The sequence below is a fragment of the Halichoerus grypus genome, chromosome 12 (assembly GCF_964656455.1).
Source record: "Halichoerus grypus chromosome 12, mHalGry1.hap1.1, whole genome shotgun sequence".
In the NCBI taxonomy this organism is placed as follows: domain Eukaryota; kingdom Metazoa; phylum Chordata; class Mammalia; order Carnivora; family Phocidae; genus Halichoerus; species Halichoerus grypus.
The window spans coordinates 55,397,741-55,421,125 of record NC_135723.1 but is presented as its reverse complement, the minus strand read 5'-3'; the positions used below and the strand labels follow the sequence as shown (position 1 = coordinate 55,421,125).

General features: G+C 41.2%; 3 protein-coding genes across 6 annotated transcripts in view; 1 reads left to right on the top strand and 2 right to left on the bottom strand.

Annotated features, from left to right (window-relative positions):
• Positions 1-2,332, top strand: part of IGF2BP3 (insulin like growth factor 2 mRNA binding protein 3) — a 154,857-nt gene extending 152,525 nt beyond the window's left edge. For all 4 annotated transcript variants that reach the window (XM_078059366.1, XM_078059365.1, XM_036120866.2 and 1 more), the window contains one exon: positions 67-2,332. In XM_078059366.1, coding sequence (XP_077915492.1) covers positions 67-165 — 99 coding nt within the window. In that variant the 3' untranslated portion in view covers positions 166-2,332. The remainder of the gene's footprint in view (positions 1-66) is intronic.
• A 228-nt stretch (positions 2,333-2,560) lies between these two features.
• MALSU1 (mitochondrial assembly of ribosomal large subunit 1) lies at positions 2,561-11,600 on the bottom strand. The gene is made up of 4 exons (XM_036120869.2): positions 11,305-11,600; positions 9,931-10,109; positions 4,414-4,495; positions 2,561-3,111 (listed from the first exon to the last, which is right to left on the bottom strand). The coding sequence occupies exons 1-4, from the start codon at positions 11,558-11,560 to the stop codon at positions 2,930-2,932; spliced, it is 699 nt and encodes a 232-aa protein (XP_035976762.1). The 5' UTR covers positions 11,561-11,600; the 3' UTR covers positions 2,561-2,929.
• Positions 11,601-18,248: 6,648 nt separating this feature from the next.
• Positions 18,249-23,385, bottom strand: part of GPNMB (glycoprotein nmb) — a 31,815-nt gene continuing 26,678 nt past the window's right edge. Inside the window, exon 12 of the mRNA XM_078059364.1 lies at positions 18,249-19,289. The gene's annotated coding sequence lies outside the window, so the exon portion shown is untranslated. The remainder of the gene's footprint in view (positions 19,290-23,385) is intronic.

Sequence of the window (23,385 nt, the reverse complement as noted above, 5' to 3'; positions counted from 1 at the left end):
GAAGAGTAAAATCACTTTTAGTAACCTTTGATTAGGTAGAAATTTCAAATCTCTCTCCTTTTGCAGGTTGCCCAGAGAAAAATTCAGGAAATTTTGACTCAGGTAAAACAGCACCAACAGCAGAAAGCTCTGCAAAGTGGACCACCTCAGTCAAGACGGAAGTAAAGGCTCAGGAAACAGCCCACCACAGAGGCAGATGCCAAACCAAAGACAGATTGCTTAACCAACAGACGGGCGCTGAACCCCTAATATCCAGAATTACATGCACAAGTTTTTACCTAGCCAGTTGTTTCTGAGGACCAGGCAACTTTTGAACTCCTGTCTCTGTGAGAATGTATACTTTATGCTCTCTGAAATGTATGACACCCAGCTTTAAAAAAATAAATAAGTGGGGGGAGGGAGGGAAACAGAGGAGCTCTGCACTTCCCTTTTGTTGTATTCTCGGTGTAACAAATATTCTAATTTTTCTTAATATACCCCCCTAATGCCAGAAATCGGCTTAATGATGCAGTCACTAAATTCATAAAATATAGATTGCTCCCAAGTCCAATTGTTAAAATTGGATCAGAATGCAATGATTACAGGAACTTAAGCTATTAGCATAGAAAAACTGTTCTCAGTTTTATTTTTATCTAACACTAACATGAATAACCTAAGGGAAGTGCTGAATGGTGTTGGCAGGGGTATTAAACGTGCATTTTTACTCAACTACCTCAGGTATTCAGTAATGCAATGAAAGCAAATTGTTTTTGTTTGTTTTTTTTTTTTTTTTTTTGGAAAATTTTATATACTTTATAAAGATAAAAGTCCAACAGTTTTTTAAAAAACTTTAATTAGCTAACAGGAAAATAACAGAAAAATTTTACTTCTGGCTGGTGACCGTAAAGCTGGAAAATTAATTTCAGGTTTTTTGAGGCTTTTGACACCATTAGTTGGAAAGTCCAATAAATGTTCAGTGATATGGAGCAGTGCCTATATTTGGAGAGCAGCAATACCATTTAGTTTTTCGTTTATGGTAGGGAACTCTTTTGATGGTACTAACAGAGCAAAGTGGTTGCAGGAGGTTTTGGAACGGCTAGTTTAAATGGCTTCAGGAGACTTCAGTTTTTTTGTTTGGGTACGTGATTAAATGCATAAAAATGCTTTGTGCTTTAGACTATCACTACCTAAAGTGCATCAATGAAGAGATGCAGCCCCTGTGGACTCTGGCAAAAAGCAAGCTTCAGCTTGTCGTACGGGATGCTTAGTTTGCCAACACGCTTCAGACCATGAGCAGACCCCGACAGAACTGCTTTGTGAAGACCAATGGGGTACTCAGACGGTGGGACAGTGTTTAAGGGCAGTATCAAGGCTACATCTCCATGCGCCAGGCACTGTCATGAGCCTCACTAAGCTATTTTGAAGGTTTTTAAACAATGATCGATAAAGAAAAATATAAGGCCACCTAAAATATTACATAAAATGCAACAGGATTTCTGTATTCTCTGCAACCAATTATTTGAAAAGTCAAAAAGTAGAGGATACCAGAAAACAATATTTGGAATATAATCTGACTGTGAGAACACATCTGACCTTTGATACAGGATAGTGAATTCATGTGCCCATTCCTTAACTTGATGGCAGAGCCTAGTATGTACAATTATGTGGGTGTGGGTGGTCTCCAAGGCCACAGTGCTCTCAGAATTGTTGCTTTTGTTCATCGAATAATCAGTCATCATTATCACACTGATCTGAAGGGCATATATAATAAGCCTTTGAAAAATATGGGCTCCTTTGTATTTCAAGATGAATTTCTACAGACTAGATAACGTTTTTCTGAAGATCACTGTTATCAATTAAACATTTTGAAAATGACTTGAAATGTTTTCCTAAATGTTTTCAGAAAACCAGTTTATTTTGTAGTTTTAGCCAAAAAGTGCCCTTTGTCACACAATTCACGTAGCATTCATAATTTTTTCATATAATGAATTGCAAAAATAAAATCATAGACTGGCTTTCTGGTTGGATTTCAGGTGAGATGTGCTTAGGCCAGAGCTCTTCCTCAGTGTTTAATTTTTCCCATGTTTGTTGTTTTTTTTATATATATATATATATACACACAGATAGGTGCTGCATTTATATCTGCTGGTTTAAAATTCTATCATATTTCACTTCTAGCCTTTAGCAAATCATGTTTTACCTTTAATTAAGCAATGGTAATGGAGTATCTAATTCTGTAATTGAGTTTTGTACTCACCGCACATGGATCATTCCTCATCTGTAATGTGCCCCAAATGCAGCTTCGTTTTCCAGATACCTTGATGCAGAATAAAGTTTTTCATCAGTAGGTGCAGCCTGGTGTATGGTATGTTTTATTTCTGGTTTTTCGAAAAAATGTCAATGTTCAAATTTAATCAAGCTATAAACTCAGATTTTTAGTAATACTACGTCAGTCTCAATTTACCACTAGATATTGGTGCTTACTGTATTCTCTTCATTCCATAGTACTTACTGTGGATCTTGATACTGCTGGTGCCTATGAAGTAAGAACTGTAAGTTTAAAGTAATAAGACCAATGGGGTGGTTATATTTTTTGCTTTATTTAAAAAAAAAAAATGGCTGTTCCAGAATAAGATTTACACTTAGGCAAAATCAAACTGTGGGCAGAGTACAGGGGCCGATGTTAACTCTGGGAAATCCTGCTGGGATCTCAGGAATAAAAACAATATATTAAAATTTTAGTTTAAATGTACTGATTCTTGGTGTGACAATCAGCTCACTTACCTACAATTTCCACATTCATTTATTTAGCATGAGTGCCCACAGATAAGGCTTGTTTTGACAACAACCTGACCAATCATCAGGTGGAGTTTCAGAGCTGTATTTTTAAGAAGTAACTAACTCAATCCAACTCTTGATAATGACTAAAACAATTCATATCATTTTATTCTCATTTGAACTCCACTGGAGTCAGGGATGATGTGTCCTCTTCTATTCCAAGAATGAAGTCTTCAGGTAAAGTCTCAGATGCTATCTGTGCTAACTGGTCATCATAAGAACGTAGGGTCCATAATTTCTCTAATTCATAGGTTTCTCTGGTTTCTGGAAGCATCAAGTGAATCACCATGCTGCCTATCAATCAAGGACAGATAAGAGTTAAAAATAAAGCAGTTCATTAGCTTTTATTTTTGTGCTCTCACAAACCTCTGTGATAGAACAGTGGTTGTCAAAGTATGGACCCCAGATTAGGATTACCTGGGGATTTACTAGAAATGCAAATTATGGATACCTTTCCTACAAAAATACCATAGAAATGACGTTCTGCTTTTCTAAGTGCATCATACAGGAGGTACATGAGAGCAGTATGTAACATTCCTGGTGATGTTAACTTCACTCTCCATGGGTATCACATTTCTGCATATCCTATGAGCAAAGCATGGACTGCCTTTTGTTCTAGACTATCTTTTCAAGGATGACCGTGTAGTGAACAGTCTCAGAGGCCATCTCCCTCCGGAGCAAAGGACAGGTTTACTTATAGCAGGGGTTCTCAGGACATTTTTGATTTTCACAAATGGGGCTGGAGAAGAGAAGGGAGACTGCTAAACATCCTACAATGCACAGGCTATATCTCCCCACTCCCACCTGAATCACGTGGTCCTCAGCCTTAGCAGAAAAAGTGTCTTCCACCATAGCAAGTGTGGGTCTGTTTCCTGCCCATTATAAACAGGGTTCCTCTCAGAACTTTGTCTGCAGCTGTCATCTGGCCCTGTGTTTCTCTATTAGAAACGGAGGCTCAGGGAAGCTGGTGAGGAAAAAAAATGCTGCTACTGTTACTGTGATGAGTAATAAAACTGTCCTTCATCTCTAACCCAGGAATAGCTTGGAGTCTTTGACTAATACCCATGAAACTGGGCAGCTAACTTGTTATAAAATCTCAGACCCTTCACAGTTCTTAACAATTACTGTTTTTTCCTTTTTAATAAGGATCTTGTGGGGGAAATACTCTGAAACTATGTATATATTAATACCCAAATTTATTAAGTCTTTTCAAAATTCCAGTCCTCTGCTCTTATCCTTCTCATTACCTGGAATGCCCTTTAACCTTCACCTCATCAGAGTCATTCTGGGCCAATGTTATGTACACCCCAAGCCTTCTACCACCACTGTGGGACCTCTCCCATCTCTACCATGTTATCCACTCTGCTCTCCACCATCTTTCTGACCTGCATGGCTAGTTATATACATATCACATTAGGTGAGGATTTCACATGCTAGTAAGACCTCTTGGGTTATAATTAAAACTTACTGTAAACAAATAATAAAAATTTCACATGAAAAAAAGCAATCTGAATCTCAAATCCTTTTGCAGCTGAAAATAGTTCAAGATTAGGACAAAACAAATATTTATCTGTAAAATATGTCAAAATAACTTACCAAAGTCCACGCAGAGCCAGTCATCAGTGTCCTTCCCTTCAATCTTAACATGAGGCTCACTTTTACATTTCAGGTATTTATACTGAAAAAAGCCAGATTATATATTAGCGGGGGGAGGGTAGAGGAAGTCTCTGTTCTCACTGAGGATGGTCTGTGGGGGTATTTTTCTTGATCTTAAGAGGAATGAGCAGGCTAGTTCTCAAATTAACTACACCCCATAATAAATAAGTTGAGGACACTATTCCCCCCCCCCCCCCCCAAATCCTACCTACCTCCTATCCTCTCTCTACTGAATCCTCCTGCCCAAACCCTTCTGAAAGGGCCATCCTACTCATATCTACCAAGGTGTCTCTGAGGCAGGGAGGACCAAGCTCTAACATCTGGTCCTCATGTACATCAACCACCTTCAGGACAATGTTCATGGGATTTTATCATCCCATGTCTCTATTCCCAACAGGTCTTATAAATGGTCCAAAACAACAGATATACTAGTATCAGACAAATAGACTTTAAGTCAAAAACTATTACAAGAGACAAAGAAGGATACTAATACAATGATAAGAGGGTCAAATACCCCAGATGATATAATGATTATAAACCTATGCACCAAAAATCAGAACTCCTAAACATATGGAAACAAACATTGACAGAACTGAAGGGAGAAACAGATGACAACACAACAATATAGAAGACTTAATACTTCATTTTCAATAATGGATAAAAAAACCAGACAAGATCAGTAAGGAAATAGATGACTTGAACAACACTACAGGCTAAATGGAGCTAACAGACATTAATAGAACATTCCACCCAAAAGCAGAATACACATTTTCCTAAAGTGCACATGTAACATTCTCTAGGAAAGATCATATGCAGGCTACAAAACAACTCTCAATAAATTTAAAAAGACTGCAATTGCAAAGTATATTTTCTGATCACAATGAAATGAAACTAGAAATGAACAGAAGGAAAACCAAAAAGCCATAAAAACAATGAGTCGAAGATATCACAAGGGAAATCAGAAAATATCTTGAGACAAATGAGATTAAATTACAACATACCAAAACTTAATGGGATACAGAGCAAGTAGTGTTAAGAGGGAAATTTATAGTTATAAATGCTTCCATGAAAAAAATAAGTTCCCAAACCAACAACCTAAATTTACACCTTAGAGAACTAGGAAATGAGGAACAAATTAAAGCTGGTAGAAGGAAGGAAACAAAGATTAGAGAAAACCAAAACTGATAAAAATCCATGAAACCAAGATTTGGGCCTTGAAAAAGATAAACAAAACTGACAAATCTTTAGCTAGGCTGACTAAGAGAAAACAGAAGACCCGAATAACTAAAATGAGAAATAAGCGAGGGGACATGGCTTCTTAAAAAAAGCATTATGAGTGCTATGAACAACTACACATCAGCAAACTGGATAATTTAGACAAAATGGACAAATTCCTACAAACACACAACTTACCAAGATTGAACTGGGATGAAATTGAAACCCTCCAAACACTATTATATCTCAATTAAAAAAGAAAGAAAGAAAAAAAGAAAAGAAAAAAACAATCTCCCAACAAAGAAAAGCCCTGACCAGATGGTTTCACTGGTGAATTCTACCATTTAAACAAAAGCTAACACAAATTCTTCTCAAACTCTTCCAAAAAATTGAAAAGGCAACACTTCATAACTCATTCTATGAAACTACCATTACCATGAAACCAAGGCCAAAAGACACTACAAAAAAGAAAAAAGAAAACTACAGACCAATATCCTTGATGAACACTGATGCAAAAATCCTCAATAAATTACTAGCAAGCCCAATTCAACAGCATATTAAGAGGATTATATGCCATGACTGAGTGGGATTTATTCCTGGAATGGAAGGATGGTTCCACATGAAAATCAATCAATATTATTAATAAACCACATCAACAAAATGAAAAACAAAAGCCACAGGATCATCTCAAATTTATGCAGAAAAGTATTTTACAAAATTCAACACCCTTTCATGATAAAAATACTCAACAAACTAAAAGATGAAAAGATAAAACATAAAACTCAAGATAATAAAGGTCATACATGAAAAGCCTACAGCTATTATCCTACTCAATGGTGAAAGATTGAAAGTTTTTCCTCTAAGGTCAGGAACAAGCCAAGAATGCCCACTTTTGCCACTTCTATTCAACACAGTGCTGGAAGTTCTGGCCAGAGAAATTAGAGCAAGGGAGGGGGGAAAAAAAAAAAAGGTAACCAAATTGGAAAGGAAATAATAAAATTATCATGGTTTACAGACAACATGACTTATATGTATAAAACCCCAAGGATTCCACAAAAATCACATGTTAAAATAAATGAATTCAGCAAAGTTGTAGGATACAAAATTAACATGCCCAATCAGCTGTGTTTCTATACACTACCTAATCAACAACCCGAAAAGGAAATTAACAATTTCATTTACAATGGAATCATAAAGAATAAAATACTTACCAATAAATTTAACCATGGAGACAAAAGACTTGTACACTGAAAACTACAAGATGTTGCTAAAGAAATTAAAGATGACATCAACAAACAGACACTCCATTCATGGACTGGAAAACCTAATATTGTTAAAATGTCAGTACTACCCAAAGCTAATTCAATGCAATCCCTACCAAAATCCCAGTGACTTTTTTTTTTTTTTTTGCAAAAGTAGAAAATTCCATCCTAAAATTTTATGTAATCTAAAAGGACCCCAAATAGCCAAAAACAATTTTGAAAAGTTAGAACACAGTTGGAGCTCTCAACTTACTGATTTCAAAACTAACTACAAAGCTTTCATAATCAAAACAGTGAGCAAGCAGGACACCTGGGTGGCTCAGTCAGTTAAGCATCCAACTCTTGGTTTCAGCTCAGGTCATGATCTCAGAGTCGCAAGACTGTGCCACGTGACAGCCCATGCACTCAGCGCAGAGACGGCTTGAGATCCCCTCTGCCCACCCACCCACCTGTGTACTCTCTCAAATAAATAAAAATCTTTTTAAAAAGGTGGGGCACCTGGGTGGCTCAGTAGGTTAAGCATCTGCTTTAGGCTCAAATCATGATCCAGGGATCCTGGGATCAAGCCCCACCTCAGGCTCCCTGCTCAGTGAGGAGCCTGCTTCTCCCTCTGCCCCACCCCCCTCTGCTTGTGCTCTAATAAATAAATAAAATCTTAAAAACAAAACCAGTGAGCAAGGGACACCAGTGGAATAAAAGAAAGAGCCCATACAATCAAACGATTTTCAACAGGGGTGCCAAGTTCATTCAATGGGAAAAGGGCAGTCCTTTCAACAAATGGAGCAGGGAAAACTACACATCTCTGTGCAAGACAACAAAGTTGGACCTGTACTTTACACCATCTACAAAAGAAAACTTAAAACCAATCAAAGACTAAACATATGACCTAAAACTTTTAGCAGAAAACACAGGGGAAAGGCTTCCTGACACATGACACTGAATTTGGCAATGACTGCTTGGATAGGACACCAAAGGCACAGGCCCAACAACAGATAAACTGGACTTTATCAAAATTAAAAGCTTTTGTGCATCCAAGGACACTACCAATAGTAAGACAACCTAAAGAATGAAAGAAAATATTTGTAATTCACATACTTGTTTTGGGATTAATATCCAGAATATATACAGAACTCCTACAACTTCACAACAAAAAAACCCAACGTGATTAAAACATAGACAAAAGACTTCATTAGGCTTTTTCCCAAAGACATACAAATGGCCAGTAACACGTAAGAGGATGCTCAACATCACTAATCATCAGGGAAGTGCAAATCAAAACCACAATGAGATGCCACTTCCACCCATTAGGATTACCGTGATCAAAAACCCAGAAAATAAGAAGTGTTGGCAAAGATACAGAGAAACTGGAAGCCTTGTGAACTGCTGGTGGGAACGTAAAGTGGTGCGGCCACTAAGGAAAAGAGCATGGTAGTTCCTCAAAAAATTAAAAGCAGAATTACCATGATCCAGCAATTCCAATCCTAAAATTAAAAGCAGGGACACGAATAGACATTTCTACATTCACGTTTATAGCAGCAATATTCACAATCTCCAAAAGGCGGAAGCAACCCAAATGAAAATCAAATGGATGAATTGATAAAATGTGATCTATACATATAATAAAATGCTCAGCCTTCAAAAGATGAAATTCTGACACAAGCCACAACATGGATGAACCCTGAAAACATTATGCTAAGTGAAATAAGCCAGTCATAAATGATAAATAGGGTATGATTCTACTCACATGAGGTACTTAAGAGTAGTTGAATTCAGAGAGACAAAGCAGAATGGTGGTTGCCAGGATTGAGAGGGAGAATGGAAAATTACTGTTCAATGTGTACAGAGTTTCAGTTTTGCAAGATGAAAAACATTCTGGAGATGGATGGTGGTAAATGACTGCACAATGATGTGAATGTAACTAATGCCACTTAACTGCACACTTTAAAAAATGGTAAAATGGTTAAAATGTAAAACCTCTCATTCCTTTTATATCTCCAAGTGCAATGGTCACTTCTAAATCTTCATCTTACTCTGTCCCACTAGAACATCTAACAGAGATCCTGGGACCCTGTCTTATAACTCTTATAACTCTATGCCCTCTTGGTTCTCCTTCTGTCTCTCCAACTACTTTTTGGAATCTTCCTTTGCTTTGCAATATTGCACCAGGGTTCTGTTTTCAGTCCCCTTCTTGTTTTACCACCCTTCTCTAGGCAAATCTAACTTTGTTTTGGTCTTAACCGTCTGACTAATTTTCTACTAGCTGAGAGAGTTTATACTCCCCTTTAGAGTGTTACCAGAATCAGCTAAAGGCCTCCAAGTATATTCCTCACTCTGATTCCTAGTCAGTCTAATTAGAAAATGAACTGCCTTCCCTTTCCTCAACTAGACCTATGAATTTGGAGGGTGAGGACTAGATCTTTTCCATCCTTGCAATACCCAGCACAGTGCTTGGAAACACTGGACACATTCAAACATTTGAATTAAACTACAGGCCAACACGGTCCAATAGAACTTTTGGCAATTATGGAAACGTTTTATAGTTGTGCTGTACAATATGGTAGCCATTAGCCACATGTGGCCACTCAGTACCTGAAATATGGCTAGTACAACTGTAGAACTGAATTTTTATTTTATAATTAGTCACATGTGGCTAGTGGCTACCACAATGAACAGTGCTGCTCTAGAAATTCCTTTGGGTTATACTGTCTTCTAGCCTGCCTCAAATTATTTATTTTTATATTTTTAATTAATTAATTCATTCATTCAATGACCACAAGAGACAGAATTAGAAATATCCTGACTCATCTGTCCCCATAACTTTCACTATCAACGAACATCAAACACTCACGCAAATACTGAGAATCTGGGCTTCTTACATCACCTCATGATGGATGTACTTTTTAAGTGCTGCTCCTCAGCATGATGCACTGCCACTCTTCTATTAAGTTAATGATTCCAAAGAGAAAAGAAAGCATCCTACCATTTTCACAATGTAGTGGGCCATCGCGTGCAAGTGTCGGGTGGAAGTTCCGCTACCAATCACAAAGTAATCTGTATATTTCAATTCTGGAGGAACCGTGATCACACAAATGTCTCTTGCATTTTCTTGCCTCAGAAGTGAAACCAGCATATCGATGTCAAACTTGGGACCGGTATGATCTGAAATGCACAAGGATTCACTTGTGTCAGGTGGCCAAGCAGAAGATTCTGTATGCATCCAGCTGCAGCAGCTAACAATGAAACTGCTCCTCCATGAGGGTGTTTAGATCTAAAATGTTTTGAAAGACAGCAGCGTCCAGGCCTCCTGGAAGCTAAACCTGGGCAGTGATTTCATACAGCATCACTCAACTTTTATGGGAAGAGTGAATGTTCAGGTTACACAGAGCCACCATACATCCTTTGCTATTACCACATGCAAGTAAAACCATACATCCACAACAAATGGCTTTCTGTTTACTAATACTTGAGGAAATGAGCGACACACCTCCAACATGCACAGAACTACAACTGTGACCTGAAAAGGCTCTTAGTTAGTATCTGGTCCACAATCTTAACACTTGAGAGATGAAGAAAATTAGGCCTAGCAGAATAAATGAGTAGGCCCCAAGCCAACCTTGGGGAGAGCTAAAACTTTAACAGTGAGAGCTAAACTTTAACAGTGATTTTCATTTTGAATCCTCAAGGTTTTCTTATAAAGCCATTTGGGTTATGTAGCAACTGTTACCTGTGAAAACTTACCTTTCTTTTTTCTGTAGAGATTTGCATATTCTGTTCTTTACCTTGGGAGTATTAGAACCTGTAAACTGTAGCTCTCTTACGTTCTAAAACTGATTGCCAACAACCCGGTGGCTAAGTCCACTAAGACCTCTCCCTCTCACACCCCAACCTTTCACAGATGAGATCTGTTTACAATCTCTCAAATTTCTAAAAACTTGCAATAATCAGAGGACCTTCAATTGGCCCCGTCTCCTATTAGCGCTTATTATGCATCTCTTGGACTCCAGCCCTAGCTCTTCCTCAGAATCCTCACACCCTCACACTTTTGCCAAGTCCACTTCTCGGGACTCTAGGAAGAGTATGAAGGGAGCTGAGGACAGTGAGGCTGTGATGCCAAGGGTCCGATGCGGCCATTCGGACGTCTGGGGTTTTGGAGACGTCAGTTTCTCTCTTGGCCCGTTAAACGCAAAGTTGGTGCCAACATCTTTGAAGTCCCTTCCAGCTCTTGAGCTGTAGGAGCTTTGTGACTCCAAGAGAAAATGCATAAATAGGGGAACTGAGAGGCTCCTCGACAGAGACCTGGCTCCCGGCTGCCCGGAGGGGTCGCCGCCGCCGCCGCCCTCCTCCAGGCCCGTACCTGCAGTGCCTGACTCCGGGCGCCCCCGACCGGCTGCCCCCTCCGCCCGCTCCTCCAGGCCCGGTCCGCCGTGCAGGCCGCGCGCGCGGTCCGGGGTCAGGCAGGCCCGGCCCAGCGCCGGTCCCGCCTTAAGCCGCCCCGCGGCCAGCAGCCCAAGCCGCGGCCCGGAGCCCACCGAGGGCCCCGCTCCCGCGGATAGAGCCCTACGCCACAGCAGCGACGCAAGCTGCCGCGCCACACAGCCTCCAGAGCCCATCGGCTTCGGCGAGCGACGACTCACGGGGCGGGCCTTAATGGAGCCCGAGCAGGTCGGCTTTCCATTGGCCAGGCCAATGCGTCAAGGCCTAGAAAATTGACGTAAGGGGCGTGGGCGGGGCCCGAGCCCGGAGGTGGGCGGAGTCTGAAGGCCTGTGGGCCGGGCGGTGACCCGGAAGGGCTGATTTGGGTTGAGGTTCTGTAGGAGACGGTGGGGGCTGGTATTTGACTGCCCACCCCTCGCTTTGCTCTACGTCGTGGTGCAGTGCGCTAAGGTGTTCACTCTCTTCTCTAAATGTCTTCCTCCACTGGAATGAAAACTGCACGAAAGCAGTTTGGTTTGTTTTGAACTGGTCTCCACAGAACCTAAAAGAGCTGGTACTGAATGTATGGAAGTTGCTGCTGTTGATTATGATCAGGGATAGAAGCAAAAAAATGTTCACCTTTAGCCCAAAGGGCTGACTTATAGCCTGCATAGTTCTGATAAGGATCAAATAGTACTGGTTGCTACATTCTTAAAGGGTCTCATCACTGCCTATACTTCTCACCAATAGTTAATATCTAGCTGAATGATAAGCACCGAAGAAATCTTGTGAAAGTAGTTTTATGAGTAGAAGAAGTTCGAAGAAGGTATTTAGGATCGAATACTCCCCGCACGTCCCCTCCCTCCCCTCCCCCTTGAGCATTATGCGTTTAAGGACCAGCTTCATACAGCAAAAGGGCCGCTCTTTCTACCCCCGAGTCCTGTCCCCGTGCTACTTAAATAAGCTTAGTAAGTTGCACTGTAAAATGTCTCAAGAGTTCTTTCTTGGCCATTATGCTTATAAATCCTGCAATAATTACTGGAATTAGGACATGAAATTTCCTACTCATTGCCTATTACCAAGAAGATTATCAAGATTCCCTTGCAAATTTGAAATCCCATGAAGAAAATCTGTTATTCTGAGCCAGGGTGGGGTGGGTTGGGAGGCAGAGGTGTAAAGGACCATTTGGAAAACTTTCTTCGTGTACACTCTCTGTATGGTGTTGTTCAGGCCAAGAGCCTGCATTGTGGGGCCCACCTATGTGAGAACAAAGAATGCTGAGGTCCAGTTACACTATTAAACCATAGGATTTGAGAGCTGAAAGAGACCCAGGGAAGAAAAGCGACTTGCCTCTGGCCAAGCCAAAACTAGAAGCAATTTCTGAAATCCAGGCCTGGTAATTTCTGAAAGCAAGAAACCAGGAAGGGGGCAAATATCCCAAATGTCTGGAACAGTACCAAGCACACAGTAGGTACTCCAAATTCTTGATACATTATTTAATTTCTCTTACAGAAAAAAACTCCAAGCACTAATTTTGGGGAAATTATAAACTACAGAAACTAATATAAGTACCTGTGTGTACCACCCCAAATACGAGTTAGTTTTGAAAATAAGAATACAGTATTACAGATAAAAGTTAAGTCTCATCCTCTTCACTTCCATTTCCCAGAACATACGCTTGGATTTGGTGTTTCTCCTAGCTTTTGCCATCAGCTCCATGTTACTACCCTTTTCTCTGAACATCCCAAACCTGATTTACCATCTGTATTTGCCATCTCATTTAATGGATCATCATCCTCATATCCTAAACTCTGGGTTGCATTCACTCCAGGATCTCCTGGCAATAACTAACCCATTGTCAAATCCTGCTTATGCAACCTCCAAAGGATTTTTTAAAAATTCAACTTCTTGGGGTGCCTGGGTGGCTCAGTCGTTAAGCGTCTGCCTTCGGCTCAGGTCATGGTTCCAGGGTCCGGGATCAAGCCCCACATCGGGCTCCCTGCTCCGCGGGAAGCCTGTTTCTCCCTCTCCCACTCCCCCCACTTGTGTTCCCTCTCTCGCTGTCTCTCTCTGTCAAAAAATAAATAAAATATTAAAAAAAAAAATTCAACTTCTTGTCTTCATTCTCACCTCCTCAGTCTGAGCCCCCATCAGCTCTGTCACCAATCCATCTCTACTTTTTCCTCTCTTCATGCTGCTGTGCATTCTACTAGAATTATTTTAGCCCCGTCTGCTTTTTGCTGTTTTCCAAACACACCATAACCTTTCAATGCCAAGCTTTGCACATGCTATTCCATTTTCTTAGAGCACCCTTCCTCCACCTTTTCGCAAGATGAACTCAGACTCACTCCATAGGACGTACCTTAAACATTAAGGCATCTCCCCCCTACTGTCTCAGATGGTCCTTCATGGGAGAAGCCCCTGGCGGTACTCTGGGTTGTCCTGAAGCCATAGGTTCGGTGGTTCATCTTGTTCAGGTTGGACCCCCTGCCCAACAGCATGAAGAGCATGCCAGACAGACCAACACAAAACATCTGAGAAACCATGCAACACAGACCCTGTGCTCCTTGGGGAGCTCAGGGTGAAGAAAGACAGTGCCTTACCCCTACATTTGTAAAATAATGAGTCCTTGTTGCTCCTCTTCTCTTTATTTTTTTTTAAAGAAAAAAAATACAGAAATCAATTAAAACATTTAAATATGAAAAACCAAAGGAAATTGGGTGGGAAGAGGCAAGAGAGAAAAGGAACTGGAGTTTCTTGGGAAGGAAGGGTCCCCCATGTCACCATGCCCATTAATGAATGGGCTTGAGGCCTGGGATACGAGGCTCACACGGTGAATTTGCAGTGACACAGCTCCTTGTAGATCTGTCAGCGAAGTTTGGGCATGTCCTGCTGGGTGAAGCTGAATGGCTGAGGCAGGGCCAGGTGCTTGTGGTACTGAGTGTTAACAAAGCAGGCCGCGAGAACCACCTACCTAGCATCCCCCAAGTCAGGACCTGTGCTACACACTTCACAGGAGCCAGATCCATCTCCGCTCCTCTTCTCTTTAAAAGGAGTTCCCCCTCTTCTGATTAGGAGGTTTGCAAACAGGACAAAAGAATTTTTAAATAGAAATATACTTAGAGTATCTATAACTAATGGGCTTTGTAAGGGAGGCAATTTTAATCTTAACCCTTCTCTCTGTGTGGTTTCCTGAGGGCAGAAACAGTACAAAGAGTGGAAATCTGGGGAAAAGGATGAAACTTAAATGAGCGAGGAACATTAGCTGAGGCTGGAAAGGAGTGGTCCCAACCTTTTTAATTTTAACGAGCTTTTGTTTTAAAAATTGTGGCTCTTTCCACACATGCATGACAAAAAGCTGCTGTGAGCTAAGCAATGCTTTTAAATAAAATTATATTGAATTACATTTAGTATCTACATCCATTTGCTGTGGGAGACATGTTTATTCTGTCCCAAGACAATGTGTGATCCATATATGGATTTGAGGCTCCTTTGCAACCAAAAGGAGGTTCATGGGTTTACAGATTAGGACACACAAACGTGTAAGAAATTGATGCACAGACTCAGCAAAGGTTGGACTTGATAAATTTCTGAGTCCCCAAACTATATGAATTCAGTCATTAATTTATTAAACATTTATATGCCAGACGTGATGTTAAGTGCTCCATGGTCAAATGTGGGTACATCAGGGAAGCTTGCTCAGCCTTTCTCTAGTTTAACCCCTGGGCTCTGCTCTGTCCCAACTTGCTCTGTTCTTCCTTCCTCTCTATTCTCTTCGAAGCAGGTCCCTGAGGCTCCTCTGGTGTCCTCTCCCCCAGTAGCGCCCTTACCCTCTCCCCAGTCGCTGGGGCTAGCTGCACACACCTCTGTGACTGCAGCTTCCCACCTTCCTAGCTTCCCCTGAAGCCCCAGGAAACAAGTTTGGGAGCCTTTTGACTGCTGCAAACAGAGCAAACAGGAGGCTCCTGAATGAACACAGCCGGGTTGTTATTGGGGTCCATAATCTTAGGAAGTCCTTTTAGTCATGGACCTTGGTTAATACATAATTCCCAAATCCCTCAGTGAGTTGTTTCAACCCTCTGTTCTCAGCACCCTGAAGGTTGAGATCAAACCATCATCCTCTTCTGATTCTGCCTTTCAAAAGCAACACAGACTGAAAACAAAATCCAAACCTAACAGCAGATGGTCCCTTCAAGTGGGGGACATTTTGCTTTTCTCTGGACCCCACTAATGGGTAACATCCCCCCACCAAGTCTTTACTTCAGGTAGGAAGGAAAATCCATAAAAACAGACAGAAACAAAAACCTTTTGTTAATTAACATGAAAGACACAGTGCTGACAAACCTTGTCTCTGAAATCATAGATTATGAGAAACTGCCGCTGGGAGTTATTTCGATGAGAATGGAACATCTTACTCTTGCCTGAAGCATCAGAAGCACGTGGGTCATTTCACACTGAGAAGCAGTTTTGATAACGCTCCCCCTCCACACACACTTCAGATAAAGGGGTTTCAGACCCAACTCTCCACATTTATCTCAACTTTGTCTTTCTAAGGAGCAAGGTCCCTGAGTCTGCACTTCAGCTCGGCTGGTAGTCAGACTCTGGCGTCCCTAACGGCACGGGCAACAACGTTACCCACAGGACAGGTTTCTCCCCAGACCCCACAGCGCTGCTGAGTCGTGAGCTTTCTCCTGTGGTATTACAGAATGATGGCCGAGCTCTGTGGCCCTCCTGACCCAAAAGGCAAATCAGAGCTCCACTCCCCACCAACAATACCTTGGGCTGTTTTCTTGCCATCAAAACCCGATTTCTGACTGGCCTCTGATTTCTTCTATTCCGATCTGTTGACAATTGAGTAAAGATTCCGTTTGCTTTTCCTTTTTATAATCCCAGTTTTATGACTTTCCTCTATCTCCGAATTATGATGGCACGAGTAATTCTGAAGAGCAAATGAGCGTCAGCCCTGATGGCTGAGCTCCAGCAGGCTGCTTCAGAGCAAGCCAGCCAGCTCCTCAGCTACAGCTCCCGTCCCCTGATCAGGTCCCGGCTGCGGCTCGTTTCCAGCCCCGTGTCAGGTCACCACCACAGGAGGGTGCCCAGAGGCGGCAAGTGGCCAAATTTGAACCTGGGATCTCCTCTTTACAACTTCACAGTTTGGGGCAAGTGACCACAGACATTCAGGCCCACGGTGGTGACACATCCATTCTCCTGTCTCCCCCCCCGGGGCTTCACAAATCCACGCCAAATAGAAATTCTGAGAAATATTATATATACAACTATTAGGAGCACTGCAGGCTGGTCCATTCAAGCTTCTTAAAATACAGAGAGGCTTTCTTAGCTCCCTGGGGAAAGGTCCGAGGCCCAGTCTAGCCCTGAGATGAGTGGCCTCTGGGGACACTGCATCTCCTCCAGGCTCTTTTGGCCATTTCCTGATGCTGATGCAAGAAGCTGCTGTCTGGAGCAAGGTGATAACATCAAAGGCCCAGTTACTTTCGGCACCAATAACACTGGGAGCATTCAGTGGTTTTATTATAAAGGCAGACCTCATTTTATTGTGCTTCCCTTCATTGCACTTCACAGATTCTGCATTTTTTACAGATTGAAGGTCTGGGGCAGCCCTGAGTTGAGCAAGTCTATCAGCACCATTTTCCCAACAGCATTTGCTCGCTTCACATCTCTGGGTCACATTTTGGTATTCTCAAAATATTTCAGACTTTTTCATTATTATTATATTTGTTATGGTGATCTGTGATCGGTGATCTTCAATGTTACTACTGTACTGTTTTTAGGTGCCACAAAACGCACCCATACACATTGGCAAACTTAATAAATGTGCCTTCTGACTGTTGCGCTGGCTGGTGGTGCCCCGCCCCCACCCTGCCCCCATGTCTCTCTCCCTTTCCTTGGGCCTCCCTATTCCCCGATATACGACAACATTGAAGTTAGGCCAATTAGTGACCCTACAATGGCCTCTACGTGTTCAAGTGAAAGGAAGAGTTACACATCTCTCACTTTAAATCAAAAGCTAGAATTGATTATGCTTAGTGAGGAAGGCATGTCAAAAGCTGAGGTTGGCCGGAAGCTAGGTCTCTTGTGCCAGTTAGCCAAGTTGTGAATGCAACGGAAAAGTTCCTAGAAGAAATTAAAGAAGCTATTCCAGTGAACACAGGAATGATAAGAAAGCAAAATAGCCTCATTGCTGACGTGGAGAAAGTTGTAGTTAGATAGTTAGAAAGAAGATCACACCAGCCACAATATTCCCTTAAACCAAAGCCTAATCCAGAGCAAGGTCCTAACGCTCCTCAAATCCGTGAAGGCTGGGGGAGGTGAGGAAGCTGCCGAAGACGAGTCTGAAGCTAGCAGAGGTTGGTTCGTGAGGTTTAAGGAAAGAGGCCATCTCCAGAACATGACAGTGCAAGGGGGAGCAGCAGGTGCTGATTAGAAGCTGCAGCAAGTTCTCCAGAAGCTGGAGCTCAGATAACCCAAGAAGGGGGCTGCCCTAAACAAGTGATCTTTAATCTAAACAAAACAGCCTTATATTGGAAGAACATGCCACCTAGGACTGCCATAGCCAGAGAGAAGTCAGTGCCTGGCTTCAAAGCTTCAAAGGACAGGCTGACTCTGGTTAGGGGCTAATGCGGTGGGTGACTTTAAGTTGAAGCCAGTGCTCATCTACCATTCTGAAGATCCTCGGGCCCTTAAGAATTATGCTAAATCTACTCTGCCTGTGCTCTCTAAATGGAACAACAAAGCCTGGATGACAGCACAACTCTTCACAATATGGTTTACTGAATATTTTAAGCCCACTGTTGAGACCTAGTGCTCAGGAAAAAGGATTCCTTTTTTTAAAAAGTTTTAATTTAAATTCCAGTTAGTTAACACAGTGTAATATTAGTTTCAGGTATACAATATAGTGATTCAACACTTCCATACATCACCCGTGCTCATCATAGCAACTGAATCCCCATCACCTATTTCTCTCCCCTGCAACCTCCCTTTTGGTAACCATCAGTTTGTTCTCTATAATTAGTCTGATTCTTGGTTTGCCACTCTCTCTTTTTTCTCCTCTCTCTGCACATTTGTTTTGTTTCTTAAATTCTACCTATGAGTGAAATCATATGGTATTTGTCTTTCTTTGACTTATTTCACTTAGCATAATACTCTTTAGCTCCATCCATTTCATTGCAAATGGCAAGATTTCATTTTTTTATGGCTGAGGAACATTCCATTATATATCTCTCACATCTTCTTTATGCATCCATCAATCGATGGACACTTGGGCTGTTTCCATAATGTGGCTACTGCAGATACTGCTGCTATATACATTGGGGTGCATGTAGCCCTTTGAATTAGTATTTTTGTATTAAGAGTCCTTTTAAGATATTACTGCTCATTGATAATGCACCTGGTCACCCAAGAGCTCTGATGCAGATGGACACTGAGGGTAATGTTGTTTTCATGCGTGCTAACACAACGTCCATTTTGCAGCTTGGGGATCAAGGAGTAATTTTGACTTTCAAGTATTCTTATTGAAAAAATATATTTTGTAAGGTTGCAGCTGCCACAGAGAGCGATTCCTCTGATGGATCTGAGCAAAGCAAATGGAAAACCTTCTGGAGAGGATTCACCATTCTAGATGCCATTAAAAACATTTGTAGTTCGTTGAAAGTGGTCAGAATTATCACCATGAACAGGAATTTGGCAGAAGTCGACTCCAGCCCTCATGGATGGTGTGGAGGGGTTCAAGGCTTCAGTGGAGGAAGTAACTGCAGATGTGGTGGAAACAGCAAGAGAACTAGAACTAGATGAGGAGCCTGAAGATGGGGCTGAATGGCTGCAACCTCATGATCAAACTTTAATGGATGAGGAGTTGCTTCTTATGGATGTGCAAATTTCTTGAGATGGAATGTACTCTCGGTGAAGATGCTGTGAAGATTGTTGAAATGACAAGAAAGGATTTAGAATATTCCATAAACTTAGTTGATAAAGCAGCAGCAGAGTTTGAGGGGTTGACTCCAATTTTGAAAGAAGTTCTGTGCTTCACACAGCATTGCACTTCATGGGAGGAAGAGTTCATCTATATGGCCAACCTCATTGTTGTCTTATTTTAAGAAATTGCCACAGCCTCTCCAACTTCCAGCAACCACCACTCTGACCAGTCAGCAGCCATCCACATCCAGGCAGGACCCTCCACCAGGAAAAGATTACAAAAAATGGCTGAAAGCTTGGAGGATGGTTAGCATTTTTTAGCAACAAAGTGCTTTTAATTAAGGTATGTACATCACTTTTTAGACATAAGGCTATTGCACACTTATTAGACTACAGTTATTGTGTAAACATAACTTTTATATGCACTGGGAAACCAAAACATTCATTTGCTTCACTTTATTGCCATTGTCTGGAACCAAACCTGCAGTATCTCTGAGGTTTGCCTGTGTGGGGTGAGGTAATTTTTTGGATTAGCCACCCAAAAATGTGAATCCAATAAGAAATAATGTCTTTAAGTTGGAGGGTGGGGGCGCCTGGGTGGCTCAGTCGTTAAGCGTCCGCCTTCGGCTCAAGTCATGATCCCAGGGTCCTGGGATCGAGCCCCGCATCGGGCTCCCTGCTCGGCGGGAGGCCTGCTTCTCCTCTCCCACTCCCCCTGCTTGTGTTCCCTCTCTCGCTGTGTCTCTCTCTGTCAAATAAAAAAAATCTTTAAAAAAAAAAAGTTGGAGGGTAGATTTGGTTGGAAAAGGCAAAGAGGTCAGGGCTTTGAGTTTCAAAACTCTAGACAAGTTTGAATAGAATGGCTTAAATTTCATTTCTACAAGGTTGTCCAGACTACACATGAGGAATGAAAAGATTATTAATAATTCATTCTTTTAAAAAGTTATAATGCTGTATTTCAAACCTGTAGAAGAGTGCAGAGAAAAACAAATGAACTACTGAGATTTACCAGGTCTTCATTTTGCTGTTTCAGATCACCCCCCCGCCCCCCCCTTTTTTAAAGATTTTATTGATTTGTCAGAGAGAGAGAGAGAGAGAGACAGAGAGACAGAACACAATCAGGGGGAGCGGCAGGCAGAGGGAGAGGGAGAAGCAGGCTCCCTGCTGAGCAGGGAGCCCGATGGGGCACTCGATCCCAGGACCCCGGGATCATGACCTGAGCTGAAGGCAGACGCTTAACTGACTGAGCCACCCAGGCGCCCCCTCTTTTCCCCTTTAGACATGTTACAGATTCAGCTCAAGCCCCTTCACACCCCTCCCTAATCCCATGTCTCTCTCCCCATTATTAGAGACAACCACTACCCTGAATTTTTTTAAAAGATTTTTATTTATTTATTTGTCAGACAGAGAGCACAAGCAGGGGGAGTGACAGGCAGAGGGAGAGGGAGAAGCAGGCTCTCCGCTGAGCAGGGAGCCCGAAGTGGGGCTCGATCCCAGGACCCCAGGATCATGACCTGAGCCGAAGGCAGACGCTTAATGACTGAGCCACCCAGGCGCCCCTACCCTGAATTTAATGTATGCCTTTCCCATGCATCTTTCTGTTCTTTATCTCTGTATGTATGCATACAGAATTTACAGTATTGTTTTAAATGTTTTTAAAATTTTACCTGAGTATTATCATACCATACCAATGGCTTATTTTTGCTATACCTTTCTTTTCAGTTGCATTTCCCCAATTTCTGGTGTGGCTGAACATCTTTTCATGTATGTATGGGCATTTGGATTTCCTCTTGTGGACTGTCTGCTCATGAACCAATTTTTTTCTACTAAATTGTCTTTATCTTCAAATTCTTTTTTAGAAGTTATTTTATCCCACTTGAAAACATTTGCAAACTACTGAAGAATACACATAACATGTAGATAAAATATAACAAATAACAATAACACAGACCTATAGTCAGCTCAGCTACTAAAACATGGCTAGTACTATTGAAGCCCCGAATACTCCTCCCGACAGTACCTTGTTCCTCCTCCTCAGGGACGATCACTGGGCTCAATTTCATATAATAATTATTTTGCTTCTTTTCTATAGGTTTATGACATATTTGTATACCTTCCCATATTTAGTTTTCCTTGCTTTTGGAAACTTTATGTAAATGGCATCATATTGCATGTATTCTTTTGCAACCTGCTCTTTTCTGTCACTATTACATTGGTTAGTCTTTCCTCTTGGCATTTATAGCTGTAGATTCATTCATCTTCACTGATGATTAGCATTTCATTGTATAACACAACTGATGTATGCATTCTCCTGTTGAGGAGCATTTGGGTTGTTTCTCATGCTGCTCTGAATGTTCTTGTCTTGTCCCCAGGAACACATGCCCAAGAGTTTCTCTGGAACATTCTATACCTAGGAGTGAGGTGGCTGGGTCACAGGTATGTGCAACTTCAACTCCACCAGATGATGCGAGATTGTTTCCAAAAACCAGTGTTCTGATTTAAACTCCCAACAGCAGAGTATAAGTGTTCTGGTGTTCGTTCTTGCCAGCACTTGACTTTGTCAGAACTTTTCATCTTTGCCAATCTCCTGGGTGTGAAACGATGTCTCACTGGTGTGATGCCTACTGGGTGTGAAATGATGATTTGCAGTTTCCTAACCGTTCTTTGTAAACTCTGGGTATTAATCTTTTTCAGTTTACAAGTATTGCAAACATGTTCTTCCAGTCTGTATCTTTCCATTTTTAATCAACTTTTTTGAGGTGTAGTTATGTAAAACGCAGATAACCAAGCCTACAATTTGATATTTGAGAAACGTATACAGTTATGTAATTACTACTATTATGGTTTAAAGAGTGTCCCTTGCCCCAAAAGTTCCCTTGTGCCCCCAGTCAATCCCCCTCTCCTCCTTAGTCCTGTCCCTTGCCCCAAAAGTTCTCTTATGCCCCCAGTCAATCTCCCTCTCCTCCCTAGTCCCAGGCAAGCATGGATCTGCTCCCCATCACTATAGTTTTGCCTTTTCCTCAACATCATATCAACAGTCTCATTCAGTATGGCTGGCTTCTTTCCTTTAGCATAATGCTTTGAGATTTATCCATGTTATTCTATCTATCAAAAGTTTATACCTTTTTATTGTCAAGTAGTATTTCATTGTATGGACATAACACATCTGCTTTATTCACCAACTGATGGAAATGTAGGCTGTTACAAATAACATTATTGTGAACATTTCAGTACAAGTTGTTGTGCGAACATGTCTTGATTTCTCTTGGGTAAATACCTAGGAGTACAAGGGCCAAGTCATACGGTATGTGTATATATAACTTCATAAGAAACTGCCAAACTGTTTTTCCAAACAGCTGAATTGTTTTCCATCTTGCATTTTGACCAGCAGTGTAGGAGAATTCTGTGTTGTTTTTTTTTTAAGCAAGAAGTTTATGGTGTCTTTTTCATATAGAACTTTAAAATTGGAACATTATCCAATATAGCAATCTTTTTCTTTATGGTTGGTAGTTTTGGGATTTATGAAATCCTTCATCACTTGGTTCTTCGTGTTGTGATTCTTCTATTTGAAATTTCTCCTGAGAGGATTACTAGATATTTTTTCCAGAAAGATCTTTTCTTTTTCCCACAGTGGCTCATAGACAAGGTACACTTAACTTACTGTGTCTGATAATACAGCATTTGTTGTCATTACAGAATAATGTGATATGAAATTGAGGGTAAGAGCTCAAAATCCTCGGTTAGGAAAATTACATTTCACGTAATTGAAATTCTCTGAATTCTTGTTTTTCAATTGAGTTCAGAAAGGAGTTGAACAATGCTTTAAAACAAAGATCAGCAAACATTTTTTCTATAAAGGACTAAGTAGTAAATATTTTAGACTGTGCAGACCATAGGTCTCTGTCCCATCTACTCAGCTCTGTTGTTTTCATGCAAAAGCAGTTGCTGGAAGTATATAAATGAGTGAGTGTGGCTATGTTCCAATAAAACTTTATTTATAGACACAGAAATTTGAACTTCATATAATTCTTATGTGGCACAAAATAATATTCTCTTTTGACCTTTCCTGAACATTAAAAAAATATATATAAAA

Coding starts and splice junctions, on each gene's coding strand:
- MALSU1 (XM_036120869.2), bottom strand. CDS start 11,560: ATGGGCTCTGGAGGCTGTGTGGCGCGGCAGCTTGCGTCGCTGCTGTGG. Junction 4,496..9,930: donor CCCACTACATTGTGAAAATG/GTAGGATGCTTT, acceptor GGCTTTTTTCAG/TATAAATACCTGAAATGTAA. Junction 3,112..4,413: donor CTGGCTCTGCGTGGACTTTG/GTAAGTTATTTT, acceptor CTTGATTGATAG/GCAGCATGGTGATTCACTTG.